At 46.9% G+C, this 15218-nt stretch overlaps 1 protein-coding gene across 1 annotated transcript in view; it reads left to right on the forward strand.

Annotated features, from left to right (window-relative positions):
* The first annotated feature begins 13566 nt into the window (after positions 1-13566).
* The window catches only part of YWHAG (tyrosine 3-monooxygenase/tryptophan 5-monooxygenase activation protein gamma), a 28779-nt gene continuing 27127 nt past the window's right edge, over positions 13567-15218 (forward strand). The window contains exon 1 of the mRNA XM_082201144.1: positions 13567-14085. Within this exon, the coding sequence (XP_082057270.1) occupies positions 13999-14085 (87 nt within the window). The 5' untranslated portion in view covers positions 13567-13998. The remainder of the gene's footprint in view (positions 14086-15218) is intronic.

Below are 15218 nucleotides of genomic sequence, written 5' to 3' on the forward strand. Positions count from 1 at the left end.
GCCATTGAATCTATGCAATAATATGCAGAGACGGAGGTTTATTGGGAGAGGGGAAGAGGCTGGCCTGGGAGCCTTTGCAATAATTTGCAGAGGTGGAAGTTAATTGGGAGAGAGGAAGAGGGTGGCCTGAGAGTCTATGCGCCAAGGTCCAGCGCCGAGGGCCTTCTGGCGGTTCCCTCACTATGAGAAGCCAAGTTACAGGGAACCAAGCAGAGGGCCTTCTCGGTAGTGGCACCCACCCTGTGGAACGCCCTCCCATCAGATGTCAAAGAGTAAAATAACTTCCAAACTTTTAGAAGACATCTGATGGGAGCCCTCTTTAGGGAAGCTTTTAATGTTTAATAAGTTATTGTATTTTAGTGTTCTGTTGGAAGCCGCCCAGAGTGGCTGGGGAAACCCAGCCAGATGGGCGGGGTTTAAATAATAAATTATTATTATTATTATTATTATTATTATTATTATTATTATTATTATTATTATTAGTGGCCTGAGAGTCTATGCAATAATTTGCAGAGATGGAAATTAATGGGGGGGGGGTGCATGTGTGGAAGCAAGCTGCATGTGCAGTCTTCTTTAAAAGTTTCTTTTTTTCAAAAAGGAGCTCTTGCCCAACTGGAAATTCAAGCACTCTCCCTGTTGCCTGGGCTGGCTAGATCAACCAGGACAATTCAGGCCATCTCTACAGGGTCTGGCAACCCTAAGCACACCAGTGGGCAGCAGGGGAGATTAGATGGTACTTGACAAGTCATGTGACACATACTCAGTTCCATCTTCCAGTACTTTTCTGCCATGCCCCGTATTCTGCCCCCCCATCAACATCTGCTACCTGAGGCACCTGCCTCACTGCCTAATGCTTGAGCCAGGCCAGCAAGTGGAGCATCTCAGAACCTGCTTGCAGCCATTAGGCAAGCAATGTTATAGCCGAACCTTGAGCATGGGCAGAGTACATTTATCCCACAGGGCTGCTGCTAATGGTCATACATTTAGAGTGAGGCCAACAGGCTTTCAGGGCAGAGGGTATGCTTCCTTTGGGTGTTCTTTAGCCTCAGTGTCACTTGTTTTACAAATTATTATTATTATTATTATTATTATTATTATTATTATTATTTAAAAAAAACAGTGAGTGATGAGCATCCTTAGCTATGGTGTTGCCAGCCAAATGCCAGAGCTGCCTCCACATTTTGTGCTCTAACTTTCTTCAGAAATGTCAAGGTAGTACACACACACACATACTTGTTTTAACTGTGTTTATATCTGATTTTATTATATTCTCAATCAGTATCTGTACATGTGAGAGAATGTTCCTTAAAGTTTTTACACTGACGGTATGACTTCCAGTACATCACTGAACTGGGACTTTTCTCCATCTCTGGTGAGAACGCCCACTAGATTGCTTTCTTCTGTAATAAAATTCAACAGGAGATATAAAATATTATTAAAGCACATATTAACATTACTCTCCAGTTATGCCTCCTAAATAGGTGGGCAAAAACTATGGAGATGTTTTGCCAAAAGGAACTTTTGACATGGATGCTGGTGGCTGCCAAGATCTCTATGGCACAACCATGGAAATCATTTTTAAAAATCTGAATATATCCTTATGCTATAAAAATCTTGGGAATTAAGTTATCCCCCCTCCATACATTATGAGTCTCTAAGGGACAGGAAGACCCGGATAATTTCTGCTCAGTATAGTGGGATTTTAATTCCTATAGTTTTGTTTCAGATTTACAGGTATGTACCCCCCCACACACCATCTAAAGAAATATGGTTATCATTAGTTTTGATTAGGAGTTATAATTTAGTATGTTTAGGTTTTGTATGCCCTGCCTTCAGTTCGACATATTATTGAATTTCTGTTATTGCATACTTGTCTCTGCAGTTGAAAACTATATTAAAAAAGTTTTTTTTTAAAAAAAGAAAAGAACATAAGCAAAAATAATAAATAATAAAACATTTTTATTTTATTTTATTTTAGACTATTTCATTTTTGAAATTAGCTAGGTGGTTTACAACAAATATATATAAAACCATACAGTAGAAACGTATAAAAAAGATGAAAATAGTCATCAGTTAACCATTATGAAAAGATGTATTCTTAATTGCCTGCATAGGCCTGGCAGAATAGAAAAGTTTCCAGCAGGTGTTTAAAAGTTAAAACAGAATAATCATAATGACAATTTTTAATTTCTGCCCTCCTCGGCTATAAAATAAAATAAAATTGGCTTGAGTGTCCTCAACTCAGTGCAAGAGGACAGAATAGCACAGCCCCCAACCTAGGAAGCAGAATTAGCAATTCTGTGCGCACCACGAACTTAGCTAAACGATGGTTCCCAAGGTATAATTTGTTAATTTTCTGTTTATATGTACTCAGTTGATACATCTTGCACTTCCATAAACGTCCACACCTTGCAGACACTGAAAATCATATCAGCCAATTAAAACAATGCCTCTTGAAAGAACACAAAACAAAACCTAATGAGCAAAATGGCAATTAAACTCATGAAACAATTATGCCATAAAACAGTGGCGTTCGACTAGCACAATATTAAAAACCACAGGCCTGTAAACATGAAACGCCTGCTTCAATAGATGGCTTTTCTAAGGTTGTCTCAATCGGGGGGGGGGGGGACAAGACAGAAAGTTGTGTGGCGTTTCTGAGGACTCACCTTTTCCAGCCCAAGGGCCACATTACCATCTGGAGAAACCTCCTGGGGGCCACATGCCGGCGGTCTGCAGGGCCAGATGAAAATGTGGGCGGAGCAATGCATGTAAACATTACCTTTGCAGAGGAAGCTAGTTTCTACATGCACTCTTATCCTTCATCTGAGCCTGCAAAATGCATAATTGGAATTTAAGGACCTGTTCCAGTTAGATCCAAACACTTAAGGAGGGGGCAAAGTGTGGGGTGTGGCTTTTGGAGGCTCCCTAGGGACCAGACCGAGAGACCTGGAAGGTCCCATTTCATACCCTGGGCCTCAGGTTCCCTCCCTCTGGCAAAAGCTTTCTTGAACTATGGTCCACATCATCAGAGCAGAAGCAGATTTTGGTAATAAAGGTGCCTTGAGTGAGGACAAAATTTGGCACCCACCCATATTCCCCCTCCTTATTTTCAAAAAAAAAAATCCCTTTGGTACAGCTGTGTCAGGGCAGATGTCAGGAGCAGGTCAGAAATGACTCACACGGTGTCAGCGAAGTTAGCTCTCTTTATTTAAAGGAAAAAAAATGCTCAGGAGGCCAGGCCTAGTAAGCAGCTCTCCCCAGTGGATCTTGCCCTGATGAGGCAGTTGGGAGGACTGAAGGTCCCTGCCTTCCCACAGCTGCCTGAGTCTCCTCCTCCCCCAGGTCCTTCCCAATCGATCTGAGATTACGACGCCTTGTCTGTTTTTGCACTGTCCTCTTCTTACCGCTTCTGGTTCTAAGAGCCAGAGCCAGAGCCAGAAACATCTGGAGGCTCAAATAGCTGTCATAGTGAGCTGCTGTCGGTTCTGTCACTTCCTTCGGGCCAGCCTGCAAAAGGCCCTGCACTACAGTGGTATCTCGGGTTACATACGCTTCAGGTTACATACCCTTCAGGTTACAGACTCTGCTAACTCAGAAATAGTGCTTCAGGTTAAGAACTTTGCTTCAGGATGAGAACAGAAATCGTGCTCTGGCGGCGCGGCGGCAGCAGGAGGCCCCATTAGCTAAAGTGGTGCTTCAGGTTAAGGACAGTTTCAGGTTAAGAACGGACCTCCGGAACGAATTAAGTACTTAACCCGAGGTACCACTGCACACAGAAAATTTCTGCTGGGCAGCACAATGAGGATACAATGGAGGCAGGAAAGTATGCCTTCTTTCCTGCCTTCACTGCCACTAGGTAGGCCCAATGTTGAGCCCTCACCAGTGTTCGATTGCATTCGACTGGAGTTTTCCTCCACTTGTGTCGGAGCCGTCCCCCAGTTTGTTTCCTCACCCTAAATTTTGGGCCACGCCAGTGGGCCAATAGGGCTCCACGAAGCAGGAGAGGGAGCTCAGCTGCAATCGTGTCGGTGTCCTGAGCCATTCAGATGTTCCAGAAGTTGGTCAGGGCTTTGACAGGAGCACCATTCATATCAGCTAGAAAATCCCCCCAAACCATCTGGAAACTTATCAGCCTCTGAAGGGAGACCATCCTAATATGCCCCCCACCTCTGCGGGGGGGGGGAGTGCTGAAAGACCGAATCTCCACAGGAAGTGATCTGAGCATGGCAAGGGACTGGTGTCACTATCCTCCACTTTCAGATCACCCTCTTCCTGCCCAGTTGAGGAAACAAGGTCCGGAGTGTGGTCTGCCACATGTGTTGGGCCGATGACATGTTGGGGCAGCCCCAGGGTCACCATGACAGCCCCTGAGCCAATCACCTCAGCATGGATGTTGAAATCTCCAGAACCAACAGTCTGGGAGTCCACAACATCGCCTCCAAAACCAGCTCTGTCAGCTCAGGGCAGGGAGACTGCTGGGCAGCAAGGCGGGTGGTAAATGAAGAAAATATCTAATCTGTCCCAATTGCCCAGTGCCAGGAACGCACATTCTAGATCCCCCCCCTCAAACTGGAGAGAGCCTAGAGAATTTCTATAGGTTACAACAGCTGCCCTTCCCCTCCTTTCGAGTCTGCCCTGATGCTGTACTGAATACCCAGGTGGGTTCAGCTGAGTGAGACCAAGACCACTCTGCTCACCCAACTCAGGTCTCAGTGATACAATTCATATCGGCCTTCTCATCCACAATCAGATCATGGATGAGCGAGGCCTGACTCTGAGCCGACCTGGCATTCAGCCACAGACCTGAGGGCTGGCTGGTAGGACCGCTGCGACTTCTCAGGTTGGAGGAGGGGCTGGCACATGGCACAGTCACTAACTGCCTGTGTCAAGTGCCCCTTACCCAGGCTGACCCATCCCTCACCCCATAACTCCCCCTGCCCAGAGCCACTGTGATTGGGGTCACCCCTGATCTCCCGAGCTCCTCTCTTCCCAGGCACATCCCACGTCTCCTAATCTAAAAAACAACAACACACACAAGTTAAAAATCAGTTAATAATAATCTGAAACAGCCCAAACAACTAGAGCAACAGCAGTAGAAACCTCCAATAACGCCCCCCCCCAAAAAAACAATACCCCAACCCAAAATCAAGGAAGGCTTTTTAAAAAATAAAACCAAGACAGCCCCAGCAAGGGAAGCCCAGGACTTGCAAAAGCCACAGGGCAAATAGGGCGGTAGGTTGGCATTCTTGCTGTGGGTCTGGATTATCCTGACCCTCTCGGTGCCGACTCAGGGCTTCTCCCCTCTTTGCTGAGTCATTCTGCGGAATCTTTTTTTCCTCTCCTCCAGACTGCAGCACTGAGCTGCTGGCTCCCGATGAAAACTAATGTGTCAGTTAATTGTTCTTTGTGGCCCCGGTGCTTTCTGGCTTCATCCACACCGGATCCATCTGCAGAACAAGCGGCTTGTGAGGAGGAGGAGGAGGGGGTTTGCAAGGAGCAGAAACAATCCCAGAGAGAAAGAGAGAGAGATGCAAGGGAGAAGAGATTGCAGCACCAGGGAGGGATTCCTCTCTCTCCGCCTCCCCCTTCCTGCTTCTCCCACACCCTGCTCTCAGCAAGCCAGCAGGCCGGAGATGAAATGCAGCAGGAAATCTGGGCCAAAGAGAAATGGTTAGATCAAATCTGCTCAATTCCTGCGGTGGCAGCGTGGTGCCTTGTTCTCAACAGGAAGTCCATCTCCTCTGTGTCTGAGCACAGCTAGGGGTGCATTCTGGAGCTCCGCAGCTTTCAGGTGTGGGGCGGTAACTGACCCAGCAGAGAGCAGCAGATAATGGGGGCAGGAGCAGACCAGCCCCAGCATCAGCACCTGGGACAGCATCCTGCCTGGGTCTTCAGCTTTTGCCAAAGGGTGGGCAAGACTGCCATGTACACGGTTACAGATTCTCAGCTTTTTAAAAGGATGTTCTTTTCCACAACAGCATGCTGCTTATTCACAGAGCAGCAGAAGCAACTCCCATTTATGCCTGGTGTCCTTGTGGGGAAGAGTCATAGCTCAGTCACAGAGCATCTGAAGGTCCCAGGTTCAATCCTTCCAGCACAACATCTGATGTCAAACAGATAAGCAACTTTTTGACTTTTAGAAGACATTTGAAGGCAGCCCTGTAAAGTTTTCATATATATATATATATATATATATATATATATATATATATGCAGGTTTTGGTGTCTTCGGGTGTCTTCCCGTGTAAGAGTCGGGGTGTCTGTGCGACGTTTCGACGAGGTCTCACTCGTCATCTTCAGGCTGGTGCTTTCGGCTTCTTGTTACTGGAACAGAGCAGAATCTGGTGTTTGAGTTCCTATAAATACTGTTGAGGGGTGTGGTGTATAGCCTCCAACGTTCTGGGCAGAGAGGAAGTTCCTAGATTAGTGTGCCTTTTCTTCTTTTGTTCCTTAATTACTTGAGGGATATCTTGAGTGATTTCATGAGTGATATTCTGAATACCACTGGGTGGGTCATTAAGTGTAGATTAGTTGCTAAAGCTTTTGTGTCTTGACCTCTTGAGCTTGTGAAGAGTTTTTCTGAGAAGATGGCTGTGTTGCATTTAGTTGTGCTCTGGCTTGGCTTCGTGTATAGGGGCGAGCTGTGGTTTTGTGCCTTGTGCCAGCCAGATCTGTGTAGGGATTGCAGGGGGGTGCAGCATCCGGAGGTGCCACTATAGTTTGGCTACTGGATGGAGTCTGTAATATGTCTGTGGAGAGGGTCTGGGTTTGGGTCTGGTGTGGTTGATTGGTGACGGCGTTCTGTGTGCCTCTGGTTCTGGTGTCGGTTTTTTGTGGGGAGGGCTAATTTCCAGATGTCTGGCAGGCGGGACGTGTCGTCACGCTTGTTCATGTTGTGAGGGTGTTTCTCTATCTCGATGGCTTCCATGATTATTCTCTTGTGGTGATGTTCCATGTTAAAGAGCAATTTGGAATCTGCAAAATTAATTTCGTGTCCTGTTTCTTTCATGTGTTGGAAAAGAGAGGAAGTTTTTTCTTCTTTTTTGACGGCATTCTTGTGTTCTGCGATACGTGCATTTATTCGTCTGTTTGTTTGTCCAATGTACGTGGCTGGGCAGACTTTGCAGGGTATTTCATAGACCCCTTGGTTTTCCAGCTGGATTTTGTCTTTTGGGTTTCTGAGGATATTGGCTATTTTTTGGTTGGTGCAGAAGGCTGTTTTGATATTGTGTTTATGGAGGATTTTGCTGATTTTGTCTGTAGTGCCCTTGATATAAGGAAGGAGGGCCATGCCATTGTTTTCTTCTGTGTCTTGGTTTTTGGGGGGTGTTTCTTTTTGGATTAGCTTCGTAACCCTGTTTTTCTGGGAGTGAGACCTCGTCGAAACGTCGCACAGACACCCCGACTCTTACACGGGAAGACACCCGAAGACACCAAAACCTGCATTCCTGTACCCGTGAAAATCTACGAAAGCATATATATATATATATATATATATATATATATATATATATATATATAGTCTGATATTTTATTGCATTGCTGGAAGGAGCCCAGAATAGCTGGGGCAAACCCAGTCAGATGGGCAGCATATAAACAATATCATCATCATATCCCCTGCCTGAAACACTGGGAAGCTGCTGCCAGTCTGTTCATGTTGAGCTAAATGGACCAATGATTTAAGTATAAAGCTGTGTTCTCACAGTTCTGCCATTTAAGAAAGATGCAAAACGACACATCCTCTCTTGTTAAAATCAAGGCCGGCAAACTGTTTCTGGTTTCTTCTCGCCAATATATCAGGCAGCAGAAGCACCTGTGAAGCATGGAATGGTCATGAACATAAGAAGCCCAGAGCATAAGAAGAGCCAGTCCTGGATGAGGCCAACGCGCCCCCCCCCCCAGTCCAGCATCCTGTTCTCACAGTGGCCAACCAGATGCCTCTTCTGGAAAACCCACAAGCAGGACCTGACCACAAGAGCCTGCTCCTCTCCTGAGATTGCCCCAGAGTGAATGTGTTCCTCAGCAGATGGAAATGTTTCCCACCCCTGTTCATGGGCCTTGGGGCTTGTGATGTGAGATCCTTCAACTGGAGAGGGCAAGGATAAAGCATAGAACCAGGGATGGCCTGGGATGGGCATTGGCTCTGCAGGGTTTCAGACAGGGGGCATTAAGGACAGACCCTACCGGGAGATGCTATTGAGGGGTTTCAACTACTGTCACTGCAAAATGGCCATTTCTCTCTCTCTCTCTCTCTCTCTCTCTCTCTCTCTCTCTCTCTCCATGTCACATCCTGTCAATGCTTCCTTAGGCTGGGGAGAGCTGCTTGCCTTTGATTTACTCTGCAAGCCATGCAGACTTCCCTCAGCCGCTCCTGATTGGCTGCCGATCTCTACCAGTGCTTCTGGGGCAACTACACAATGCACCTCCACACCCCTGTCCTCAGCCATCTCTCCTTCTCTGGCACTGCAGCAAATGCAGAGAGAGAGGGAGAGACAGCTGGCTTGCATTGCAGTCCTCAATTAGTATGACTTGCAAAGCAGACTGGCGATTCCACTGCAGTCTCGGGGGTTGCAAACAAGGCTTTCCAAAGCACACACACCAGGATCGCTCTGCTGCTGCTGCTGCTGCTTGTTGCTGCTTGCTACTGCTGCCAGGATGCAGCAAGGCCCCAGCCAGCAGCCCCAGAAGATGGACGTTTTACATGCACAACACAGAAAAGGACGGTGGTGGGTCCCCAGTCCTGCAGAGCCTGCAATCTCTTGCAGGTGAGAGACCTGTTTTCGACTTCCAGGGTGACCCAGGGCCCCCTCCAAAGGTCTTTTGTGCAGGGATGCAGATCTCCTGCACCCCCCTCACATTTTACCCCTCCTTTTTTTGCTTTGCTTCCAAGATGTTGGATCTGCTGCAGAGCTCAGTACCACCACCACCACCACCATTTCTTCTTCTTCTCTTCCTCCTCCCTTCCCTCTGCTTCTGCTGCTTTGCTCACAAAGCAATATATTGAGCTAGTGTGGCATAGTGGTTAGAGTGTCAGCTAGGACCTGGTAGAGACCAGGGTTCAAATCCCCCCTCAGTCATTAAGCTCATAGGGTGACTGGGTCACTCAGTGCAGACTACCTTGCAAAGTTGTTCTGGGGATTAAATTAGGAGGGGCCACCTTGAGTTCCTTGGAGAAAAAGGTGGGAGATGATAGATAGATAGAGAGAGAGAGAGAGAGAGAGAGAGAGAGAGAGAGAGAGATATAATGGGGCTGCCTTCTCTGCTCACCTACCCTTTCTACTCCTGGTGTCATGCAAATCCAGGATTACATGACGCAGCACAACAAATGCTCCAATGGTGGCTGTATGATGACATGTTTATGTATATCTTGGTTAGAGGATCACACTAGTGTAGGGAAATGTCTTGGACCTGAGGGGCCAGTTCTCCCCATCCTCATCCCACAGGCCAAATTTGACAGGTCGATGAGGCCACACACCTATCAGCCATTGGACATCACTGTAACACCACCCACTGTCCCGCCCACCTGTCAAAGTTAGCTGGGGGGGGGGGAGAGAAGGGGTCTGCCTCACCAGTGCATTTCCCAAGGGGAACGCATTGCTGATGCAACACACAGCAGGATTGAACCCCCTCACCAACCTGCAGTTTCACACAGTGACTTCAGTCGGTTGACAATGGGTGTGGTTGGAAATGGCCTCATGGGCCAAATTGGACCTGCTGGCAGGCCAGAATTTTCCTGTGGGCTGGAGGTTCCTCACACCTGGTCCAGGATTCAAAGCCCCACTTAGAGCTGAAGTTCACTGGGTGTCCAGTCATGGTCATATAGGTCTGCTCTGTCCTTCTCCCTTCCATCACATGCTGTTCCATCCATTGTACCCAATGAAATCCACCAGTAAAATACACATTCTGCATGCATCTTTTAGGGAAAACATTTGTTTTTGTATGCACATTCTAGGCACTGAAAATGCGTTGCTAAATGTGGAGGGGTGCATCATCCAGCTGGGAGCTTTCTGTCCTTTTGTCTGTCTTGTGAATGCCATACTGCTCTAAATCCTCTGCAGGCTTTTATTTTGACTTCCCTTAAGTGCGCTGTTTCACTCTCAGTTCAGCGATCGTCCCCTGGGGTTTGGCAGGGCTGAGTTTCCAGGGTGATGGCGGTAGGGGCGTGTCTTGAAGGTAGGTGGGCTGACAATCTCCCACCCGGTCTGTCTGGTCTCCACCTGCGATCCTGTCACCCCAGCAGCTGGCCGATTGCTGGCTGCCTCTGCACCTCCTTCTCCTCGATCATCTAATTGGGACACCGCTTTGTCACTGTTCAGTCATCTGCACAGGAGACCTAGGTGGAGACAGATGTCCAGCCTGTTCGACACTGCATTCCCGCCGTGTGCCGTGATGGTGCAGGAGGACAATTCGGAGTGCCTTTCTGACACGGGGTTGACAATTTATTTATTTAAAGAGTTTATATACCGCTTAATTTATGTCACGTCTCAGTGGCTTACAAAGATAGGATACAAACAGCAGCCAAAACTTTAGGAATTGAACATCAATGCTTGCTGGAATTAGGGGGGGGGGAATCAGGAAGTTCCAGATGTCCAACAAGGAGGGGGCTGTCAGACCATGACTGGAAGGGAGTTCTGTAAAATTGGGCCAACAGTATTGTTACACGCCACCCAATCACTGAGCCAAGGCTTCCCAAACTTGGGTCTCCAGCTGTTGTTGGACTACACCTCCCATCATCACTAGCTAGCAGAACCAGTGGTCAGGGGTGATGGGAACTGTAGTCCAAAAACTCTTGGTGACCCAAGTTTGGGAAACCCTGCTCTGAGCAGTGAGGAACTCCAGGATGTGCTTACCTTGAAATGAAGGTTAGTGGAGACTGTGGTGTCTTTAGGATATATGGAGGGGTTCACAGCATTAACACCTCCATAGATCTTGCTTCCCCTTTAGGTTTCCAGAGGAGCCCCTAAGTCCAGCATGAAGCAAGCATTTCAATGTGTCTCTGGCTTCTAGCCTGCTTCCAGCCCCCCCCCCATTCAGGCTATTGTTCTTCTGTCTAGGATCACATGGCCACTAGGTGATTATCCAAGTGAGGAACATTAACTTGGGTCGCTTTGAAAATGGACAACTGTGTAAAGAAGCATTAAAACTGCTCGTAAAAAGTATATCCTGTGTCTCAAAATACAGGTATAAAAGGTCTGAATCTCCAGAGATCTTACAAAAACCATGGCTTATGAGCAACTGTAGTGGCATTGGGGGGGGGCATACACTTCACCAAATAATGGACCCTTATAGGACCACAATGATGTATTATGGTATTATGAAACAAGGAACTCGCCTTTCCTGCAAAGCCTTTGCGTGTAGATGTTCTTACTGCAGCCCTGGAATACTCCACATGTCTGTTGCATGGACTTATGGCTGAATCCTGCACCTTTATTAAGGTGCCAGACCTCCAGGGTTTGAATTTCCAGGTGGGCAGGGAGGGCGCCACTACCAAGAAGGCCCTTCTTGGCAGATCTCAGCATATTCCTTTTCACCAGACAGCTGTGGCCCAATTTCCCAGATATTAGATTATTTCCAGTGTTGATTTTGATGGCAGTGCAGTCCATGCATGCCTTTCTTAAAAGTGGTGCAGGCACTTAGCAGGAGTGTGATCTCTCTTGTTCAGAAATAATCTTTCCAGTTCCTGAATATTTTGAGCTTCATCCAATTCAGTTCTTTGAAGGCTGCTTGCAGGGTGCTCCCTCCGGGGCTGAAGCACAAGGATTGTCATCGCTTGACTATAGGGCTTTTTGCAAGGGTGGGGGAGAACTTAATTTCTGGAAAGGCTTGGAGGCGTGTGAGGAGAGTTCTTATTCTCGAAGAGGTTCTGCCTTTTGTCCACCTCATGCTTGTGCATGAGACTTCACATTTCTTTCTTATATTTCCGCTGTGCAAGGGTAGGGGGTTTCTATGAAGCAGCATTAGTGGATCTGGAATGAGATCTCTTCCTCTTGTCCCTGTCTTCTTCTTGAAAAATGTCATGTAGGAAAGCAGCTATTTTAATAATCATATATAAGAGGGGCACAATGGTGTCAGGCTTGCACAGGAGGACTCGACGCTGCAACATTTTGTTGTTGGTTCCATATACAGCTAATTCCACCATCTAAATCATTATTTTATGTTCTTGTATATTGATCTGTAACTCTAGAAGATCCACTTGTCTTTCTCTTTCACTTGAGTCTTGTTCTGCCAGCCGATGGGTTTTTGCTTGTACTGTACTTATATACCATATCTGGGTATTTTGGGAGATAGGACATTGGCTATATTATCTGTCTCTGAATGCAAGTTGCTGGGAATCACAAGTGTGGAGAGTGCTGTTGCAATTTGGTCCTGCTTACAGGTTGGGTAAGACTAGGATCACATCCACACCATACATTTAAACTGCATGGCTTCCCCCTAAGAATCCTGGGAACTGTAGATTGTAATGGGTGCTGGGAATTGCAGCTTTGTGAGGGGCAAACTATACTTCTGGGATCCTCTCTACAGGTGCTTTTAAATATGATTTCCATACATTGGATGTATAAAAATACATGCCAGATATGGAAAACAGGGTTTGGATTGGATGAGGCTTTGTCTTCAGAAATGGACTTTGTCCTATTACTTCTCTTTTCTTCTTTCCGCTGAAATGTCTGTATTATGATTTATCAGTGATCCCGTGTTGGGAAGATATTTGCAGAGGGTGGGTTTTCTTGGGGGGGGGGAATATGTTCTTTTTGTTCTTGTATATTTGAAAACTTAATAAATATAATTGAAATAATGATTTCCATGTGTTTTGAGTATGCGATATGGATGTGACTTAAGGCAGGAGCGATTGGTGTTTGAATGATACCCAATGAGTTACTTTGGGTGGACATTCTGTATCAGCCTAACTTGTCACAGTGGGCTATTGTGAGGACAAAACAGAGCTTCATTGGAAGCAGAGGGAAGGTTATAATGAATTTAAAATAATTAGGTTACTGTGACCAGTATTTTGTACTATAATCAATTTAATATGATTTGATTTAATTCGGATACTAACGACATGTTTAATATTTGCATCGACATGATAAATACATGAACTGCACTGATCTAAGTTATATGTTATACACAAACACACACACACACACACATTGTGTGTCTGTACATATATATACGTATAAAGACAATATAGATATTTATATACGTATAAATACAATTTTTCGTACTAATAGCGAGGCACGCGTTGCTTTATGGGAAATGGAGGCCCCCTCTTAGAGGGTTTTCCCTCAGACTCAAAGCGTGCTTTAACACCCCCTGGACAGAGCAAACTACAACTCCCATGGTGCCCTTCGCGCAGGCGGTGGGATGGTCTTTGTGAGGCGGTGGGGGTGTGAGCGAGGAGGGAAAGAGAACAGCGCGGCGGTTTGGCGCCTCTTTCTTTTCCTTTAGAAGGCAAAGGAAAAAAGGGCGGGCGGGAGGAGCGCGCGGCTCCAATAGGGGCTGTGGTGGGGAGAGGGAGAGGCGGGGTCTACGTGCTGCGGGAGGATCCCTCAGAGGAGGGGAGACGGGAGAGGAGAAATAGGGGCGCATGCGCACGCCGCCCGGGTGCAGCCGCCGCAGCTACTACAGCCCGCTGTTGTTGCCGTGCGAGAGAGCGAGAGCAGTAGCGGCGCGAGCGTGAGGGGGGAAAGAAGCGAAAGTCCGTCTCGCGCTCAGGGAACAGCGGCGGGAGCAGCAGCAGCAAGCAGCTTAACCGCCTGCTTGCCTGCTTCGCGCGCGCCCAGCGTTCGGCCGGCCCTGATTGGCGCGCGCGCCTGCCTCTCGTTCCATTGCCACCCTTCCTTCTTTCCCCTCTCTCTCTCTCTCTCTCCCGTTTTGTTTTTGCGTTTCTCTCTCACCTTCAGCGCGCGGTCGGGATAAACGAGAGATAGCTTTGCTGCCCATTATTACTACTATTATTTTGATAAAAGTCCAAGCCAAGAATTAAAAAGAAGAAGAAAGATGGTGGACCGCGAGCAGCTGGTGCAGAAAGCCCGGCTGGCTGAGCAAGCCGAGAGATACGACGACATGGCGGCTGCCATGAAGAACGTGAGTCTCTCCTCCTCCATCCTCCTCCCGGTTTCCTCCGCTGCTGCTGCTGCCGCCGTCACCGCAGAAGGGCCTTCCCTCCTCCTTTTCCCCTTTCCCCTCCCTCCCGTCTGCCTCCTTTGTTGCGGGGTGTGTGTGCCACCCTTTTTTATTGAGAGGAGGGGGGGATTGAGATTTCCCCCCCCCTCTGGGGGGATATTTCTGGGAGATATTCTTAAAAGGGGGATTCCCAGCTCTCCACCCCAATTTTCCTATTTAATTTTTTTTTTGAGTGGAGGGGAGTAGGAAGTGTCTACTGGTTAGTATTCTTCATTTAGTGGGTCAGATAATTTACCCCTCCTTAAAGTGCATAAATACATTAAATCAAAATGTTAACGTATTGATTATTATTGTACATTAAAATAAATTATGTTAATCAACGTGTAGAATATATTGCTTCTGGTGGATATTATTGGAGATGCAGGGGGGGAAGTGAGAGAATTTGCAACCTTTCCCCAGATTTGTTCACTGACTGAAGGAGGATAATGTGCCTTTCTTTCTTTTGACACGGGGAGGGGGTATTTCTGATAGGGTGAGATAATTTTGTCTTCCTTACACCATATATTCGTTTATTGGATGGGGAGAGCAGTGGTGGCAATTGACAGGGTTTTTCATTATTGGGAGAAATGGACTCGTATTAATTTATTGGGAGGGTGTGATCAACATACTGGGGGGAAAAGAAAGCTGGGGGGGGAGAGAGAAATGGACATGTTCTCTGAGGAGAGTGTATGCTATGTATTATTTCTTGCACAGAAAATTTGTTTATTTTTGAGTAGGGGACCAATGCACTTATTTAATCTGCATGCTTCAAAAGCATAAATGCTTTGATTTGTTGTGGTGGGTGGTAAGCAGGGGTCTCTTTTTCTCTGTCTTGAGGGTGGGAGAAATAATTCATACAAAGGGGAGAATGTTTCCACAGGACCCCCCCCCCCCCATTTTAGAATGTAATTTAGATTTTCATTCTGCTCCATCTCAAATGAAATGATGGCTAGAGGAAATGCCATTGATGAATTCTCTTCATTTGGAAAGGGGGGGGGAGGTGCTGCAACTGGCTCTCTGTGGAGGCATTACTCTGTGTGTGTGTGTACACACAC

This window comes from Podarcis vaucheri (genome assembly GCF_965113315.1).
Source record: "Podarcis vaucheri genome assembly, chromosome: 15".
Taxonomy (NCBI): Eukaryota; Metazoa; Chordata; class Lepidosauria; order Squamata; family Lacertidae; genus Podarcis; species Podarcis vaucheri.